A 15,990-nucleotide genomic window follows, 5' to 3' on the forward strand; every position below is an offset into this window, starting at 1 on the left:
TTTGACAAAATACAGCACACTTTCATGATAAGAATTCTCAACAAATTGGATATAGAAAGAAAATACCTCACCATAATAAAGGTCATATGGGACAAATCCACAGCTAGCATCATCCACAATGGTGAAAGGTTGAAAGCTTTTCCTCTAAGATCAGGAACAAGACAAGTGTGCCTACTCTCGTCACTCCTATTCAACATAATACTGGAAGTCCTAGCCAAAGCAGTTAGGCAACAAAAAGAAAGAAAAGGCACTCACAGTGGAAAGGAAGAAGTTCAATTGTCTTTACAGATGATAAGACTTTATATATAGAAAGTCCTGAAGACTCCACCGAAAAACTGTTAGAACCAATCAATGAATTCAGAAAAGTTGCAGGATACAAAAATCAACATAAACAGTTGCATTGCTATACACTAACAACAAAAAAATCTGAAAAAGAAATAAAACAATCCCATTCACAATAGCATCAAAAACAATAAAATACTTAGAAATAAATTTAACCAGGGAGGTGAAAGATCTGTACAATGAAAACTTTAAGACTTTGATGAAAGAAATTGAGGAAGACACAAATAATTAGAAAGATATCCTGTGCTCACTGATCAGAAGAACTGATATGGTTAAAATGTCTGTACTACCCAAAGCCATCTACAGATTCAGTACAATCCCTATGAAAATTCCAATGACATATTTTACAGAAATAGAAAAACAATCCTAAAATTCCTAAGGAGCCATAAAAGACCCTGAATAGCCAAAGCAATCTTGAGAAAGAAGAACAAAGCTGGAGGCATCGTACTTCCTGATTTCAAACTATAATACAAAGCTATAGTAATCAAAACAGTATTGTACTGGCATAAAAAACAGACGCATAGTCCAATGGAACATAATCAAGAGCTCAGAAATAAACCCATGCATATATAGTCAACTAATATTTGACAAGGGAGCCAAGAAGGCTTAATGGGGAAAGGATAATCTTGTCTCTTCAATAAATGGCGCTGGGAAAACTGAACAACCACATGCAGAATGAAACTGAATCCCTATCTTATACCACTCACAAAAATGAACCTGAAAAGGATTAAAGACTTCAACATAAGACCTGAAGCCATAAAACTCCTAGAAGATAACCAAGGGAACAAGCTCTTTGACATTGGTCCTGGCAATGATTTTCTGGATATGACACCAACAGCAGAAGCAACAAAAGCAAAAATAAATAACCCAGACTACCTCAAACTAAAGAACTTCTGCACAGCAAAAGAAATAATCAGTAAAACTAAAAGGCAACATAGAGAATAGGACATAATATTTGCAAATCATATATCTGATAAGGGGTTAATATCCAAAATATATAAAGTACTCATAAAACTCAATAGCAAAAAATTCAAACACAACTAAAAATGCACAGAGAACCAGAATAGACATTTTTCCAAAGAAGACATATAAATCGCTAAGAAATACATAAAAAGTGCTCAACATCACTATCCAAAAAATGTAAATGAAAACCACAAGATGTCACCTCACACCTATTAGAATGGCTATCATTAAAAAGACAAGAGGTAATAAGTATTGTGAAGAAAAGGGAACCTTTGTGCACTGTTAGTGGGAATGTAAATTGGTACAGCCACTATGGAAAACTGTATGGAGTTTCCTCAAAAAATTAAAAATAGATCTATCATATGATCCAGCAATCCTTCTTCTGGGTATTTATCTGAAAGAAATGAAAACAAGATCTCAAAAAGATATCTGCATCCCCATGTTCATTGCAACATTATTCACAATAGCCCACATATGGAAACAACTTAAGTGTCCATCAACAGATGAATGGATAAAGAAGATGTGATGTGTGTGTATACATATATGTGTGTGTGTGTAAAATGGAACAGTATTCAGCCTTGAGAAAGAAGGAAATTCTGCCATTTGCAACACCTTGAGGACATTATGCTAAATGAAGTAAGTCAGACAGAGAAAGACAAATACTGTATGATCTCACCCATCTCTCTCCACCCCACATAACCATATTGTTTATAGGGGAAGTAGAGGTTTTTCTAATGACAGCATGCATGTCCTACACAGGGACCACGGGAAGTCACCCTCACATCTATGAGGAAGCCAGCCTAAGGCTCAGTTTCCCTTATTGCTGTTGCCCATAGTGAGCTTGTCAAAGAGATACTCTGCCATGGTGGCTTCTGGGGTTTCCTCCTTGCTACCTAGAATCAACAAACGTTAATACCTGCATGTTTTAATAAACTAGAAGTTTTCAGGTAAAGTTGAAGACCCTGTTTATCTTAATCCCTGTCCAATCCCATTCCCTTCACTCTTTCCCTAGATCAACCCCAACCATGATTTTCAGCCTATGTTTTTACCATGCAAAGGCACTCACATTCACCAGGGCCCAAGACCAGCCACCCCTAGACTGTTCATAAGGGGAAGATTAATTTTGTGTTTTCCCGAGTCCCATGGAATACCTTCTCCCCCCATCCACAGAGATCCTGGACAGGATGTGGGTGGGTGGAGAGACTCCTGGATACCTGTCTTAAAACTTAAAAGGTGAGAGATTTGCACACATGAATCCAGGAGGGACCTTTATTTAGGAACCACATAACTTTATTGGAAAAAATGGCAAAACTGGAAGAAAAAAGCTTAAGTGAATGTTTTGCAAGGGTAATATTACAATATGCATGCTTAGCATGGTGACCAGGGGAAGTCACCCCGTGGCTCTGGGGAAGGCAGTCCAAGCTCAGTTCTTATTGCCGTCACCCAGGGTGAGCTTGTCAAAGAGGTACTCTGCCATGCCATCTTCTGGGGCCCCCATCTTGTGCGGGTTGGTGATATGGCCGCCCAACTCTTTCATGGACTTGACCTGCTCCTTCAGGTGGTGATTCGCCAGGAAGTCGCACAGATGGGCGTCATTCTTGTCGGTGGCCAGCTGGTACAGATCGAGCAGGCTCTGGCTGATGCACTTCTCCAGATGTAAGGTGCACTTCATGACCTCCAGGCCGCTCTCCCAGTCGTCTTGGTCTGGCTTCCCGATATTGTGGAGACGGAGGCAGAGGCGGCCTCCGTGCAGGTTCTGCAGCTGCGTCAGCCTATGGGCGTGCTCCCTCTCCTCGCACGACAGCTGCAGGAAGAAGTGGGAGAAGGGCTTCAGGGCTACATCGTCCCCGTCGAAGTAGTAGCCCACCGACAAGTACACGTAGGAGGCGTAGAGCTCCAGGTTCATCTGGATGTTAACGGCGGCCTCACAGTCGAGGTGGTAGTGCTGATGCACCTGCGAGAGCTGCGTGGTCATCATGGCTGGTGACGCAGAAGTGGGACTGCAGGGCACGCAGCAGCAGGGCCACGGCAAAGATGGCGGTGGCCTCGGAGTGTTTCCAGGGTGGACGATGAGGGCTCCTGGCAGCCGAGTCTGCGGCAGCGGCGGGGACCTCGGAACACTCTCAGGGTAAACCAGGAGGGTGTGACCAGGTGAGCTTTGGGTCTAAGCAGCAGTTGGGGATGGGACCGGAAACAGAGCCCCTTATGGGGAAAGGAGGGGAGGCAGGTTCGGGTAAGAGTGGTGTTGGGGGAAAGCCAGTGCATAAGTGCGGTGTTCCAGGGTCCATTTGAGGCTGAACGAGGCAAGGGCGAGTCTGTGCTGAGGACCTGGCGTCTATTAAGTTTTTAATTTTGCAACAGTTCTATTTTCCAAATATTTCTCTTATTCTCCAATTGATCACTTCTGTTGCAGCCTGTTGTTATTTTATAAACCCATCATCTTCCCTTAAAATTCTGAGAATATAAATTTGAATTTTTTGTTCAAGTTCTTTTCTCTTTCCTTGTATTATATGGGTTTTTTCCCCACCAGAAACAGTTCTGTTTATCATGATTTTCTCTTTCCTCAAATATTTTGCAAGCCTTTGTTCATTCATATTTAGGAATAAAGGGCACATTTGATTAGCCTGGGTAATTAGCATGGATTTGATCTACAGTTGTGATGTCCATTTCACTAATAAGCTTTTCTTTCGAATGAGAAGGCAGAGTGTGTCAATTATTCAGTGGTCTTCTCCTTTGGGGGTACATGGCATACTTGTAGGGAGGATACAGACCCTCCCTGTTGCTAAAATAAACATGGCATTTCTGACAATGGAAGACCAGTGTTTTTCCTTCTAGGTAGATGTGTGCTTCTGTTGTTTCCCCTCTGCTGTGCAGATCTACATTTGTCTCAAGCTCATTTACTGTCTTTGGAGTGAAGAATTGGGAGCTTAAATGGGGTTAAATACCACAAATGCTTACTTCCCAGTGTAAGTAGGAGTGGGGGAGGGTCAGGGCAGGGTAAAACAGATCTGCTGTTCACAGAGCAGCTCTTTAATCTCACAGTTGACCGAGGTCCGTCTGCAATGCTTCAGTTTTGTTGACTGTTCTTGAAGCTTCTCTGTGCTCGGTTTTCTATGCAGGTGTTTCAAGTTCTCTGAATTAACCAATCTGATAGCATCTACTTTTTCTATCTGCCAAGAATTCCTCATAATTTCTGTTCTGCTAATGATACTCTTTCACGCGTGCACATGTGTTTGTGTGTAGATTTTTTTGGGTGTGTTTAATCACTACCATGATTAAATTATCATTTTTTAATTTCTAAAACTGTAAATAATCTTCTGAATAGCTAATATATTCACATAGTTAAAAGCCACACAGCTCTCTTCCCTGCAGGCAACCAATGTGGTATTACTTGTTATAATCAGGAGGAAGAGGAGGAAGAAAAGGAAGAAATAATACTCAAGAGACAGAAGTGAAGAAACTTTAAAATATATTCTTTAGAAGCACATTCTTCTCAAGTGCACATGGAATATTTACCAAAACAAATCATATTCTGGGCCATAGCCAAGTCTGAATAAATTTCAAAGGATTCAAATCACACAACATTAGAAAAGAAAAAAGATCTCAAATAAAAAATCTAACCTTCTACCTTAAGGAACTAGAAAAGAGTGATATACCCCCAAATCATGCAGAAGGCAGGAAATGATAAAGGAGAATTCAGTGAAATAGAAAACAAACAAAAAATAGAGAAAATAATTAAAACCAAACACAGATTCTTTGAGATTAAAAAAAAAAACCTCTACACAGACTGATCAGGAAAAAAGTAGAGACATAAATTACCAATATCAAGAGTGAGAGAGAAGCCATTACTACAGATCATGAAAAGGGAAAAAAATTGCCATGACTGACTCAGGCTAATTATGATTCACCTCTAGCAGCTGGGTATGTTATTACTCCCCCAAATCGGGGTTCTCTTAGAAAGGAAGAAAGAGGTAAAATGGTTTTTAGATCAATAATCAAGTGTCTGCCACACTTCTTTTCATTAGCAACTTAGAATACATTAATTCAGGCAATTACTTTCTTTTTTCCCCAAGAATGTTGGTGGTAGGGCAATCCATAATCAAACTGCAATGAGCACAGGATTTCTAGGACAATGGAAGTGAGTAATACAAGAGGTGGTGGAGTGGAGAAGGCAAATAGAATGGTGTATACTGGAACAAAATATCTTGTTATGGTAAGTTGAAAAGATACTAAAATCCCTAGCAGATAAATTATTTATCTGTTGTGTCTAGAGTTAGCCCTGAACTTTAATATTTTAAAATAGAAAACGGCAAAGTGGAATAGAACAGTTTTAATGAAAAACTAATATAAATGCTAGGTTTATGGGGAATTATTATTTTTTACTAGTTTATCTCATTTTAGTTATTAGTACATACCTGGATCTTTATAATGTAATGTCTTTCAAAGTAATAAAAATGAATCTCTGTAGAAGTGAAAAGTTTCATTAACTTTAAATAGAACTAATTCTTTATCATCTCCTCTATCTCTTCAGACATTACTCTAGAATTATAATGAAACTTCACCAGTTTATTTAGCTTAAAGACAGCTCCCTTGAAAATGATCTCACATCAAACCAGACAAGTCCAAAATTGTCTAAAAGTTCTGGTTGCCACTTCTCAGGTAATAACAGGAAATCTCAGCCTACCCCTATATTCCTTCCTAATTGGCAATATTCCCAATTATATTGCAAGTTCTATTAGGGTTTCTTCAAGACATCCTGCCTCATACTCTATGCGTGTCAGCTCATGATATATGATGCTCATGAGTACTAGATTAGGAATCGAAAGCCATGAGTTCCAATTCCAGTCAAAAATTGGGGGCATCAGGGCCGGCCTCGTGGCATAGTGGTTAATTTCATTGTTTGCATGCTCTGCTTCAGTGGCCTGGGGTTCATGGGTTCGGATCCTGGGCACGGACCTAGCACCACTGGTCAAGCCATGCTGTGGTGGCATCCCACTTAAAAAAACAGAGGAAGATTGGCACAGATGTTAGCTCAGCAACAATCTTCCTCAAGCAAAAAGAGGAGGATTGGCAACAGATGTTAGCTCAGGGCCAACCTTCCTTACAACTTTCCTTACAAAAATTGGGTGCATCATTGGTCTTTTTGGCACTTACAATATTGGTCTAAGGATGGAAAGAATATCACTTCCTTTGTCTGCCCCAGGTGGTATTGTTCTAAAGCATTTTGAAACAGTAAAAATAAAAATACCGCTAAGAGTAGGTACCAGCCACCAATTTTTCCATTTCAATCATATCTGGGCTTGAATAACTATATTGTGATGTACCTTTACTAATGGCCTAATAAGAACTGGCATAAGAAGCCTAGAGGTAACCTGTTCCATCGTAAAACTTCCAGCATAACCATCACCAATTAAATTAGGAGGGAACTGTGTTCAATGTGGAGGGAAGGGAGGGCAAAGAAGACACTGAATTAGGAAGACCTGAGTCCTATTTCAGGTTGCACCTATTCGTATTTTGCTATGGGAAAATGAGCAAATCGACAACTTCTCTGGAACTGTTATTTCCTTATTGGTGAAATGAAGAGCTTGACCTATTTGGTTTTCATGGGCCCTTTCAGTTATAAAGATGATTGGAGGGGCCAGCCCAGGGGCCAAATGGTTAAAGTTCCATGCACTCTGCTTCAGCAGCCTGGGTTCACGAGTTTGCATCCCGGGTACAGACCTACGCCACTCATCAGTCATGCTCTGGAGGCATCTCATATACAACATAGAGGAAGACTGGCACAGATGCTGGCTCAGGGTAACCTTTCTCAAGCCAAAAAAGAGGAAGGTTGGCAATGGATGATAGCTCGGTGCAAATCCTCCTCACCAAAAAAAAAAAAAAAAAAAAGATTGGAGCCTATTCCATAAGTCTTTCTTCAACAATGTAATGGAAAGAAAAATCAACCTTTAGTCTATTCAAGATGAGCAGTGATTGGTATCAAATATTAGCTTTGGGAATGGGATAATATCTTAACATTCAAATACTACTATTATTTTAAGTTATGGCATTAGTGTGACCCTCAATTTAAGAAAAGGCAAAGTCCTCTTCACTCTGCTGTTGCTGTATGTGCAGTGGGGGAATGTATCCCCTCTTCAGCTTAATGGTAGCCAAGACCTAGGGCTGACAACACAGGGCTATTGAAAAGTTCCAATTTCCTTTGCCACTGACTTTATTGAACCTTGGAAGTGGCTAAACTGAATCTTATTTCTACAGTTACTGAGATTCCAACCGTGAGAGCCATGGTCAGAAGCCTTGCCCTGGGGGGACTGTGCCCTACCACTGAGGGAGAGAACCAGTGACAACCCCCAATCTTAAGGAATAGTGGCCACCTACTGTGACATAAAATGATTTACAGTAGTAGCCCCACCAAGATGGGAATCTCTTTGGAGTGGGCAGGGGTGGTGATGGGTTGCTGTATTTTATCAAATATACTATAAATTGAAAAGCACACTATTTTTTTATGTATTAAAGAAGAAAAACACATTCTTTTAACTAATCCATGATATATCACTGATTGTAGGCTGCACCTCGATTTGAGAAAAGTTAGAATGTGAATAAATGATTGGAGAATTGATGAAATATGGTAATATTTATTGGGTTTTGTCATCCACTTGCCTGAATACATTTATCAAAGTAGCTACTTTTTTTTACTATTCATAATTATTTATACTTTTTGGTAATTTATTTGTGACCCTAATTAACAGTTTACAGCATCATGTACAAAGACAGAAAACATTAATAAGAAAAATTGTCATTTTCTGTTAGATATTGTGTCATTTTACAACACCTCATCTTCATCCTAGAATGGGTGGTTTCTGACTTTTTTCTTCTTTCTTTTCCTTTTTAGAGGGAGAGGTTTAGTGTATTAGGCTGAGGAATGTAATTCCTTGGGTAACAGGTAAAGCCCTGTTCTCTGAATTCATAGCTAACCTCTTCCTAGCATGTTATGGGAGGCATATGACATCATTTTTCAGATGAAATAATAGATGCATTACACACTTACCAAGCAAACTTGCTGATCTAGGTTCCTACTCAAATCCCAATTTGAATGTGTAGGTTTTATTCTCATCAATTCCACTGACTGACTACAGCTCACTGCTGGATAATGTGAGCCATTTCTAACAATGACAGTACTGCCCATCAAGCAGTCAAGCATCCTAAAGCGGCAGCACGGTGGCTGATGGGGCCATAGGATCACTACTGCACATGCTAGGTTGGCATGTCACACTTTTTCATAGATTCAAAGGTACTGTTTAGACCCCAAAGACTTTGAACTATTGAGGGGAGCTCCAAGAAAGCCAGTTGTAGGTACTTGCAAGCAGAGAAAACTTACATTTCATTCCCCAAGTGGACATCCGCTTAAGCAGTGGACTGGCTGATGTGCTCCACCCCTGCCCCCTGTGCCCATATGAAGGGCAGGATGGATTTGAGGAAAAGCAAGGTAGAGAAGAGGGTCAGATATAAAGCAGACTCTTTCCAAGGATTAAAATGAGGGTGTAAGAGTTTCCTATAGGATAGGTAGATACTGTGGAAAGCCTGAGACATGTTGCTGCTACTCTGCCCCAGAGGGCTGTTTGCCAGGCAAAGGGCCCCAACAAGGAAGTGAGGTATGCATTCCAGGATAGGAGCCAGCTGGGAAGGGGTCAAAAGAGGCCAACACAGATTCAGAATTCCTATTTCTGGAACTGTGTTGTGGGGAGGCTTCTTCTAGGACCCCTTGAAGAACACTGTATACTTCCCACCCAACTTATAATTAGGCCCACCAAAGAATTAGTGACAGCCAAGAAGGAACTACAGCAATACCAGTTAAGTTAGAGATATCCATCTTCTTTCCCCTTCCTTTCCCCAGTCCTCAAAATGCCAGAGGAGAGAGAAATGGGAAGGGGAAAGGGTTAAAGAGCAGACTATGTCCCTCTTCCTCACTCCACGATCTTAAGATCAAGGTGTGGCAGGAGCTGGAGGAGTGGAGGAGGAAAAGGTGAGCATAAAGTGAATCCAACACCAAAGTTTTAAATGGAAGAGAGTGAATAGGAGTTTCTATGCCCGAAAGTGCACAGGAAGGTATGAGATCTGCCTGTCTCTAAAGAACAAGAGTTTAGACTGTCAAACTAGAGTGTCGACACAAGGCAGGGCCTTTTTATACACCTGACTCATCATTTATGTGACCTTAAACTCTGGTGCAATATTGCCATGAAACCCTTGGGTTTCTACCAGATCCATTTGAAGTACTCCTTCTGGGAAATTAATTGTAATGAGGAGCACTGATGAGTTCTGAAATTCTAAATGTGCCTTCAGTGTAATCATAGGTAAATGGCAACATATTTGGAGGTTAAACAGGGCATTACTAACTAGACATTGCTGCCTACAATATCCAGAGTTTTTATATTAAATCTATGGAGCCGAGGATTCTACAAGTGACAAAAAAAAAAAAAAAATGGACCTGTCAGTACCACCAGTACCCAGCCTCTGAGGGCAAGTCTGAAAAAGATTAACTGGCACCGGGAGAGGAAATCTGCTCAGGTAACTTCAGGTCAGTGTTAACAGACTGCTGGCATGGGCAGGAGAGACCTACACTTTAGCAAGTCCACTGCTTTGGTAATATACAGGCTGAAACCCTCCAAATTAAGTTACTACCATAACCTGAAAAGAATTAACTGAGACTACATAGGATTTATAATCTACAAAAGGGCCCAGGTGCCAGAGAATAAAGTTCACCACTAATTTAAAAAATAACATCAACAATATAATAAAAAGTTACTTTAAATGAGCATATAATGGACAAAGTGATGTCTGCCTGCAGAAGTCAGACCTTCCTCATCTTTCCAGTAGCTCACAATACCAGTTGCACAAAATAACATACTTTGGCCCTGTTTAACTTACTTGCAAGAGATCCCAAAAGAAGTAGCGAGGAAGCCTGTGGGAGCCCCAGGAAGCCAACCCCACGTGGCTGAAGGGAAGCCTCATATTTGGCTCTCCCAGGAGGGTCTGGAGTGGATCTAGGGAAGGTGTGGGAAGATTTAGATGGAAATGCATACAGTATGGCCGGGAACTGGCCAGTGATGCCCCATGTTCGCCCCTATATGTCTATGTCCAGACTTGACTCCCACCTCCCTTCCTTCCTGAATTCCCTCATCCTTCAAAGGGCAAAGTTCTGAATCGGTGGCTTGAGTGCCGTCAGTGGATTGTGAGAGGCTAAGTGAAATAGGAGTTTCCGAACAACGCCACACAATCCAAGTTTCTGCCTGCAAGTGTGATGAGTAATCTCCAGGGATCTAGTGACCAACTCTTAAATACCTCAGACACTGAGCACTTCATGTAATTGCCATCTCCACCCACAAGCATCTACTGGCTACCTCCTGCCGTGGACTCTGAATTCAGAGATTTCCAGTGTAGCTTTTATAACATATCCTAGTATGAAGGGGCACTACACATCTCTTTCTTCAATTTCTCTTTCAACAATTTTCACACAAAACAAATTTAAATGGCAACAGTTTGGAATGAGAGGTATTATCTAAAAAGGAATCACTGGACTAAGATTTAAAATCCTTGGACGTTACTAACTCAGTTTCTAAAATGCAACCACGACTTGGGGGTGAGTGGAGCATGAACAGCACAGGGAACGGCATGAGGACTTGGGATGATGTATCCAGACAGGACAGTCGTCCATCCACACTCCCAGAAATACAACCCACTGCAAAGCTTTTTGAGTATTCCAACTAAGCAGTTTTAGTTAAACCATTTGCTTTACAAGCTAACAAAATGTTATCTGCTGAGCGCCTACATTAGAATCCCTGACTGGCCATTAAAGTAGGTTCCCTGGCCCCATGGAGACCTGTGGACTCTGAACTGTGCAGTTTTTTTTAACTTTTGATTCCCCCCTTCACCACCAAAAAGTGGTTTCCCCATTACCACTACAGCATCTTCTTTAGCTCTTTTAACAAGGCAAGGTCTTTCACGCCTTAATAATCTTTCACATGTCTAGAATGTTCTGCCAGCCACTTTCTGGTTCTTTCTTAAAATTCAAAGTTAGTTTGAATGTCACCTCCTCAAAGAGGCCTTTCCTGATTACTCGATATAATGAAGTAGCTTCTCTCTTGATATTCTCTCAATACTCTGTGTCACAAAATTTGTTACAAGTTTTAAGTACTGCATTTACTGGTTGCTTTTTGGTTTGTCTCCTTTATCTGATTATAAATTCCATGAGGACAAGAGAACTTTATCTTTTCTGTTCAATAATATAGCTCCAGTAGCTTTTTTTTTTTAAAATGTGCCCTTTTACCCCTTTTGTCCTCTCCCCTCCTGCCTTCCCCTCTGGTAACCACCAAGCTGTTCTCCTTATCTATGTGTTTGTTTTTATCTTCCACATATGAGTGAAATCATATGGTATTTGGCTTTCTCTGTCAGACTTACTTCGTTTAGTGTAATGTTTAGCAAAACGTGCATTTTTAAAATAAATTTATTTTGGAATAATTTTAGATGTACAGCAAAGTTGCAAAGATAGTACAGAGTATTCCCCTGTACCCCTCACCCAGTATTCCCTAATATTAGCAATTTACATTAGGATGGTACGTTTGTTATAATTAATGAACCAATATTGGTCCATTACTATTAACAATGGATTTGGATTCACTAGTTTTCCCACTAATGACCTTTTGTTCCAGAATCCAATCCACAATGCATTTAATCATCATGTCTCTTTAGTCTCCTCTGGTCTGTGACAGTGTCTCAGTCTTTTCTTCTTTTTCATGATCTTGACAGTTTTGAGGAGTCAGGTATTTTGTAGAATGTCTCTCAATTTGGATATCTTTGGTAATTTTCTTATGATCCCGCTGGGGTTATGGGTTTTTGGGAAAAATACCACAGACGTGAAGTCCCTTCTTATCACATGATATACACGACCTATCACTGATGATGTTACCTTGATCAGTCAAGGTAGTGTTTGCCAGATTTCTCCACTGTAAAGTTAATTTCCCCCCACTTTCCACACTCCATTCTTTGGAAGCAGATCATTAAGTCCAAGCCACACTGGAGAGAGACAGAGAATTAAGCTCTGCCTCCTGGAGAGAGGAGTATTTACATACATAATTTGGAATTCTTGTGTAGTGTAGATTTGTCTCTTCTCACCTATTTATTTATTCTTTCATTGATTTCTATCATTATGGACTTGTGTATTTATTGTATGCTTTGGATTATAATCCAATACTACATTATTTATTCTGTTACTCAAATGGTTCCAGCTTTGGCCATTGAGAGCTCCTTCAGGTTGGCTTCTATGTCCCTTTAACATGCTCCTGTTCTTTGTTTTTTGGAGCACTTCCTTACTTACTGGTACTACAGTATGTTCCAGCTCATCTTGTATTCTCCCTGTCCCAGCCCTAGAACCAGCCGTTTCCCCAAATAGTCCTGATTTATTTTATTATGGAATGGTATTAGAAACCCAGATCTGAGTGCTGAGTGAGACTATGCAGTTTTGACAAGCAGCCAAGCTGATTTTTATGCACTCTAAAGTTTGAGGACCATCATTTTGTAAAGTCAAGCATAAATAAACTAGAAATAATTTGTGAAGAAAAGTTCTGAAATAGTTGTTTTAAAGAACTACTACTATTTTCTTCATATTAGTTCAAGATTAAAAGTTCCAAAACGCAAAGTACTCGGATGGGCCCATAGAGATCAAATAATGATTCCAATGATTCCTAAATAAAGTGGCTATAATTCAGCACCTAAAAACTAGAATAAAATATATTTATTGAAGGCCTTCTCTGTGCAAGGCACTAAGCTAAGTGCACAGCCCCAAACCTAATGCTGTAGGTATAATTTCTCCTTTTGAAAAGATAATGAAACTGAGGCCTAGAAAGGTGAAACGTCAGCACAAAGCAACACAGTCAGTAGGTGGCAGAGCTGAGATACCAAATCAGGTCCACATGATTCTCAAAGCAGAGGATTTGGGCATGGCATTCTGATAACTACTGCTCATGTGAGCTTTTGTGTGTATATCTGCTGTCTCTACCAGATCTCAAATGCCAAGAGGGAGGGTCAGCTTATTCATTGTTGCATGTCCTGTGTCTGGTATATAGTAGGCACTCAGCAGACAACATCTGAATAAATCTGACCAGATTTCTATATGGTGAAAATGAAGGCCAGGAAGTACAATACTTTTTTTTTTTTCCACTATATGTTATAATTAGACTTCTGTCCCAAATCAGGTAAAAAATTACAAAAAAAACCATTCTACTGAAATCATACTTCTAAATTTACACAGTTCAGATTTGGGGATGATGAAAGTATATATGAGTAAACATGTTCTAAGTGAGAAATTTTAGTAAACAAAAAGATAGTTAATAGTAGTCTAAGAGTAGAAGGCAAATCCCAAAAGCCAATTATTTTCTTCACTGCCAGGATTAACCAATCATGAACTTCAAAGATGAAACTGTGCTGGTCAATGCTTCTTAACACGGAACAAATCCTTCTTAACATACACCCAACACTCTTCTGAAATAGATCAAGGATCAGAATACCATTTCTATTATACTTATTAGACCAAAAGTCCTTGGTAAATGGTATGGTTTTATGTAAACAGTATGATCTTATTGTACATAGTATGGTTTTAATGGCATAAGCAAACTCAGATGATAGGCTTTAAACCATAAGGAAAGGAACCTAACACCAACATAATAAGAAAAAAACATTTTCAATGAAATCTACGTCTATCAGCCACTTGTGAAGTTTTAAATCACTTCTTCCTATGAATTAAATGTACCTTATAATATGCCAATCCATTTGTTCATTCTTTCATTCATTCATCAAATATTTATTTAGTTCCTATTATGTGCCAGCACTGTTTTATATGCTAAGAACCATAGCTATGAACAAAACAGACAAGAAATGCTGCTGTCATCGACCTAACAGTTCTGGGGGAAGAGCAACAAAAACCAAACACAACAAATAGATGTCAGATGGTGATAAGTGCTGGGAAGAAAAATAATTCACAGAAGGGGCAAGAGATTACAATTCAAGGTAGGACACTTCCTCACTGAGAAAGTAAACTTGCCTTTGTGAGTGAGGGAGCTCAGACATACCCATCTGGAAGAGGCAAGAACAAGTGCCAAAGCCATGATGCAGGACACGTGTTGTGTGTGTGTGTATAAGGAGCCACAAGAAAGCCACAGTAAAGTGAATAAGGGGTGGAGCATCATAGGACATGTGGTACAGAAAAAACTGCAGCCACAGGGGAGGTGTGGAGTGCAGAGCGATGAGGACCGATAGTGTAGTGCCTTGTGGGTGATTCTGAGCACTTTGACATTTACTGAAGGAGATGGGAAGTGTTACAGAGAATACACTTTAAAGGATCACTCTAGCCTGCTGTTTTGAGAATCAACTATGAGTAGGGGGTCAAGAAATCATACAGATGAGAGAGTGATGGTAGCTTGGATGTAAAATGCTAACAAGTAGAGAGGCTGAGAGGTGGCTAGATTCTGAATAAATTTTCATGTTAGAACCAACAGTATTGGCAGATGGGGTGTGGATATGAAAAAGAGAGAAGAGTCAGGGATGAGAACAAGCTTTGGGGCTTAGCAAAGAGATGGATGGACAGAGTTACCACCTACTGAGATCAGAATGGCTGTGGCGGGGCAGATATTTTAAGAAGGGACACAAATTTGTCTATGTTTACTTTGAGAACCATATTCAATTTCACATGGAGGTGTTGAGTAGACAGTCATACAGGTCTGCAGTTCAGGGTAGTCCTCCAGGATATACATTTGAGAGTCATTAGCATTTCAAGCCATGAGACTAGGAAAGCTCACCAGGGGAATGAGTATAGACAGAGCAGAGTAGAATTTCAAAAAATGAGGTGGTTGCTGGAGAAGGATGTGGGGAGAAGAGAGTTATTTTTTTCTAAAAGGTCTGTAGGCTAACGAGAATGATTCTATAGAGAAGAAACAGTGACGCTGGAGAGCACAGAGAATTGCTTGAGCAATTGCCAAAGGAGTTTCTTCTTCTGTTTGCCTCAAAGATTGCTGAAATGCAGTGTCCTGTCTCTGCAGACAGGAAGGGATTCACAGAAGCACTGAGATGCATCTGGGCAGGAAAGGTAAGCATTAAAAACACTGTTTACCTTGAAAGCGATAAAAGAGTTCAGTAAGGTAGTAAGATATACAATTAACACACAAAAATCAACAGCCTACAAAACATGTATCTGACAATGAATTTGTGTCTAGAACGTATGAAGAACTCTCAAAACTCAATAATAAAAGAAACAATCCAATTAGAAAATAAGCAAAAGACATGGAGGATGGTTTCACGGAAGGGACTATAGAAAATAAGCACATGACAAGATGTTCGACATCATTAGCCATTAAGGAAATGGAAATTAAAACCACAATGTGATATAACTACACACCTATCAGAATGACCAAAGTAAAACACAGTAATACCACCAAGTACCGACGAGTATGCAGAGAAACTGGATCACTCAAATACTGCTGGTGGGAATGTAAAATGGTAATGTGTACAATGACAAATTAGTTTGTCACTGTCCTAAAGAACTACATATATACTTACCATACAACCCAATAATTGTACTCCTGGGGATTTACCCTAGAGAAATAAAAACTTATGTCCACACAAAAACCTGTACATAAATAT

At 39.9% G+C, this 15,990-nt stretch overlaps 1 protein-coding gene across 3 annotated transcripts in view; it reads right to left on the reverse strand.

Moving 5' to 3' along the window:
- The window catches only part of PRRG1 (proline rich and Gla domain 1), a 121,745-nt gene that overhangs the window by 20,714 nt on the left and 85,041 nt on the right, over window positions 1–15,990 (reverse strand). The window contains exon 4 of one of the 3 annotated variants that reach the window (XM_070502397.1): window positions 2,581–3,109. The exons of the other annotated variants lie outside the window; for them this stretch is intronic. Within the exon in view, the coding sequence (XP_070358498.1) occupies window positions 2,729–3,109 (381 nt within the window). The 3' untranslated portion in view covers window positions 2,581–2,728. Of the gene's footprint in view, window positions 1–2,580; window positions 3,110–15,990 lie in introns of those variants that run through there. 3 annotated transcript variants of the gene reach the window in all.

Source organism: Equus asinus, chromosome X, assembly GCF_041296235.1.
Source record: "Equus asinus isolate D_3611 breed Donkey chromosome X, EquAss-T2T_v2, whole genome shotgun sequence".
Classification (NCBI taxonomy): domain Eukaryota; kingdom Metazoa; phylum Chordata; class Mammalia; order Perissodactyla; family Equidae; genus Equus; species Equus asinus.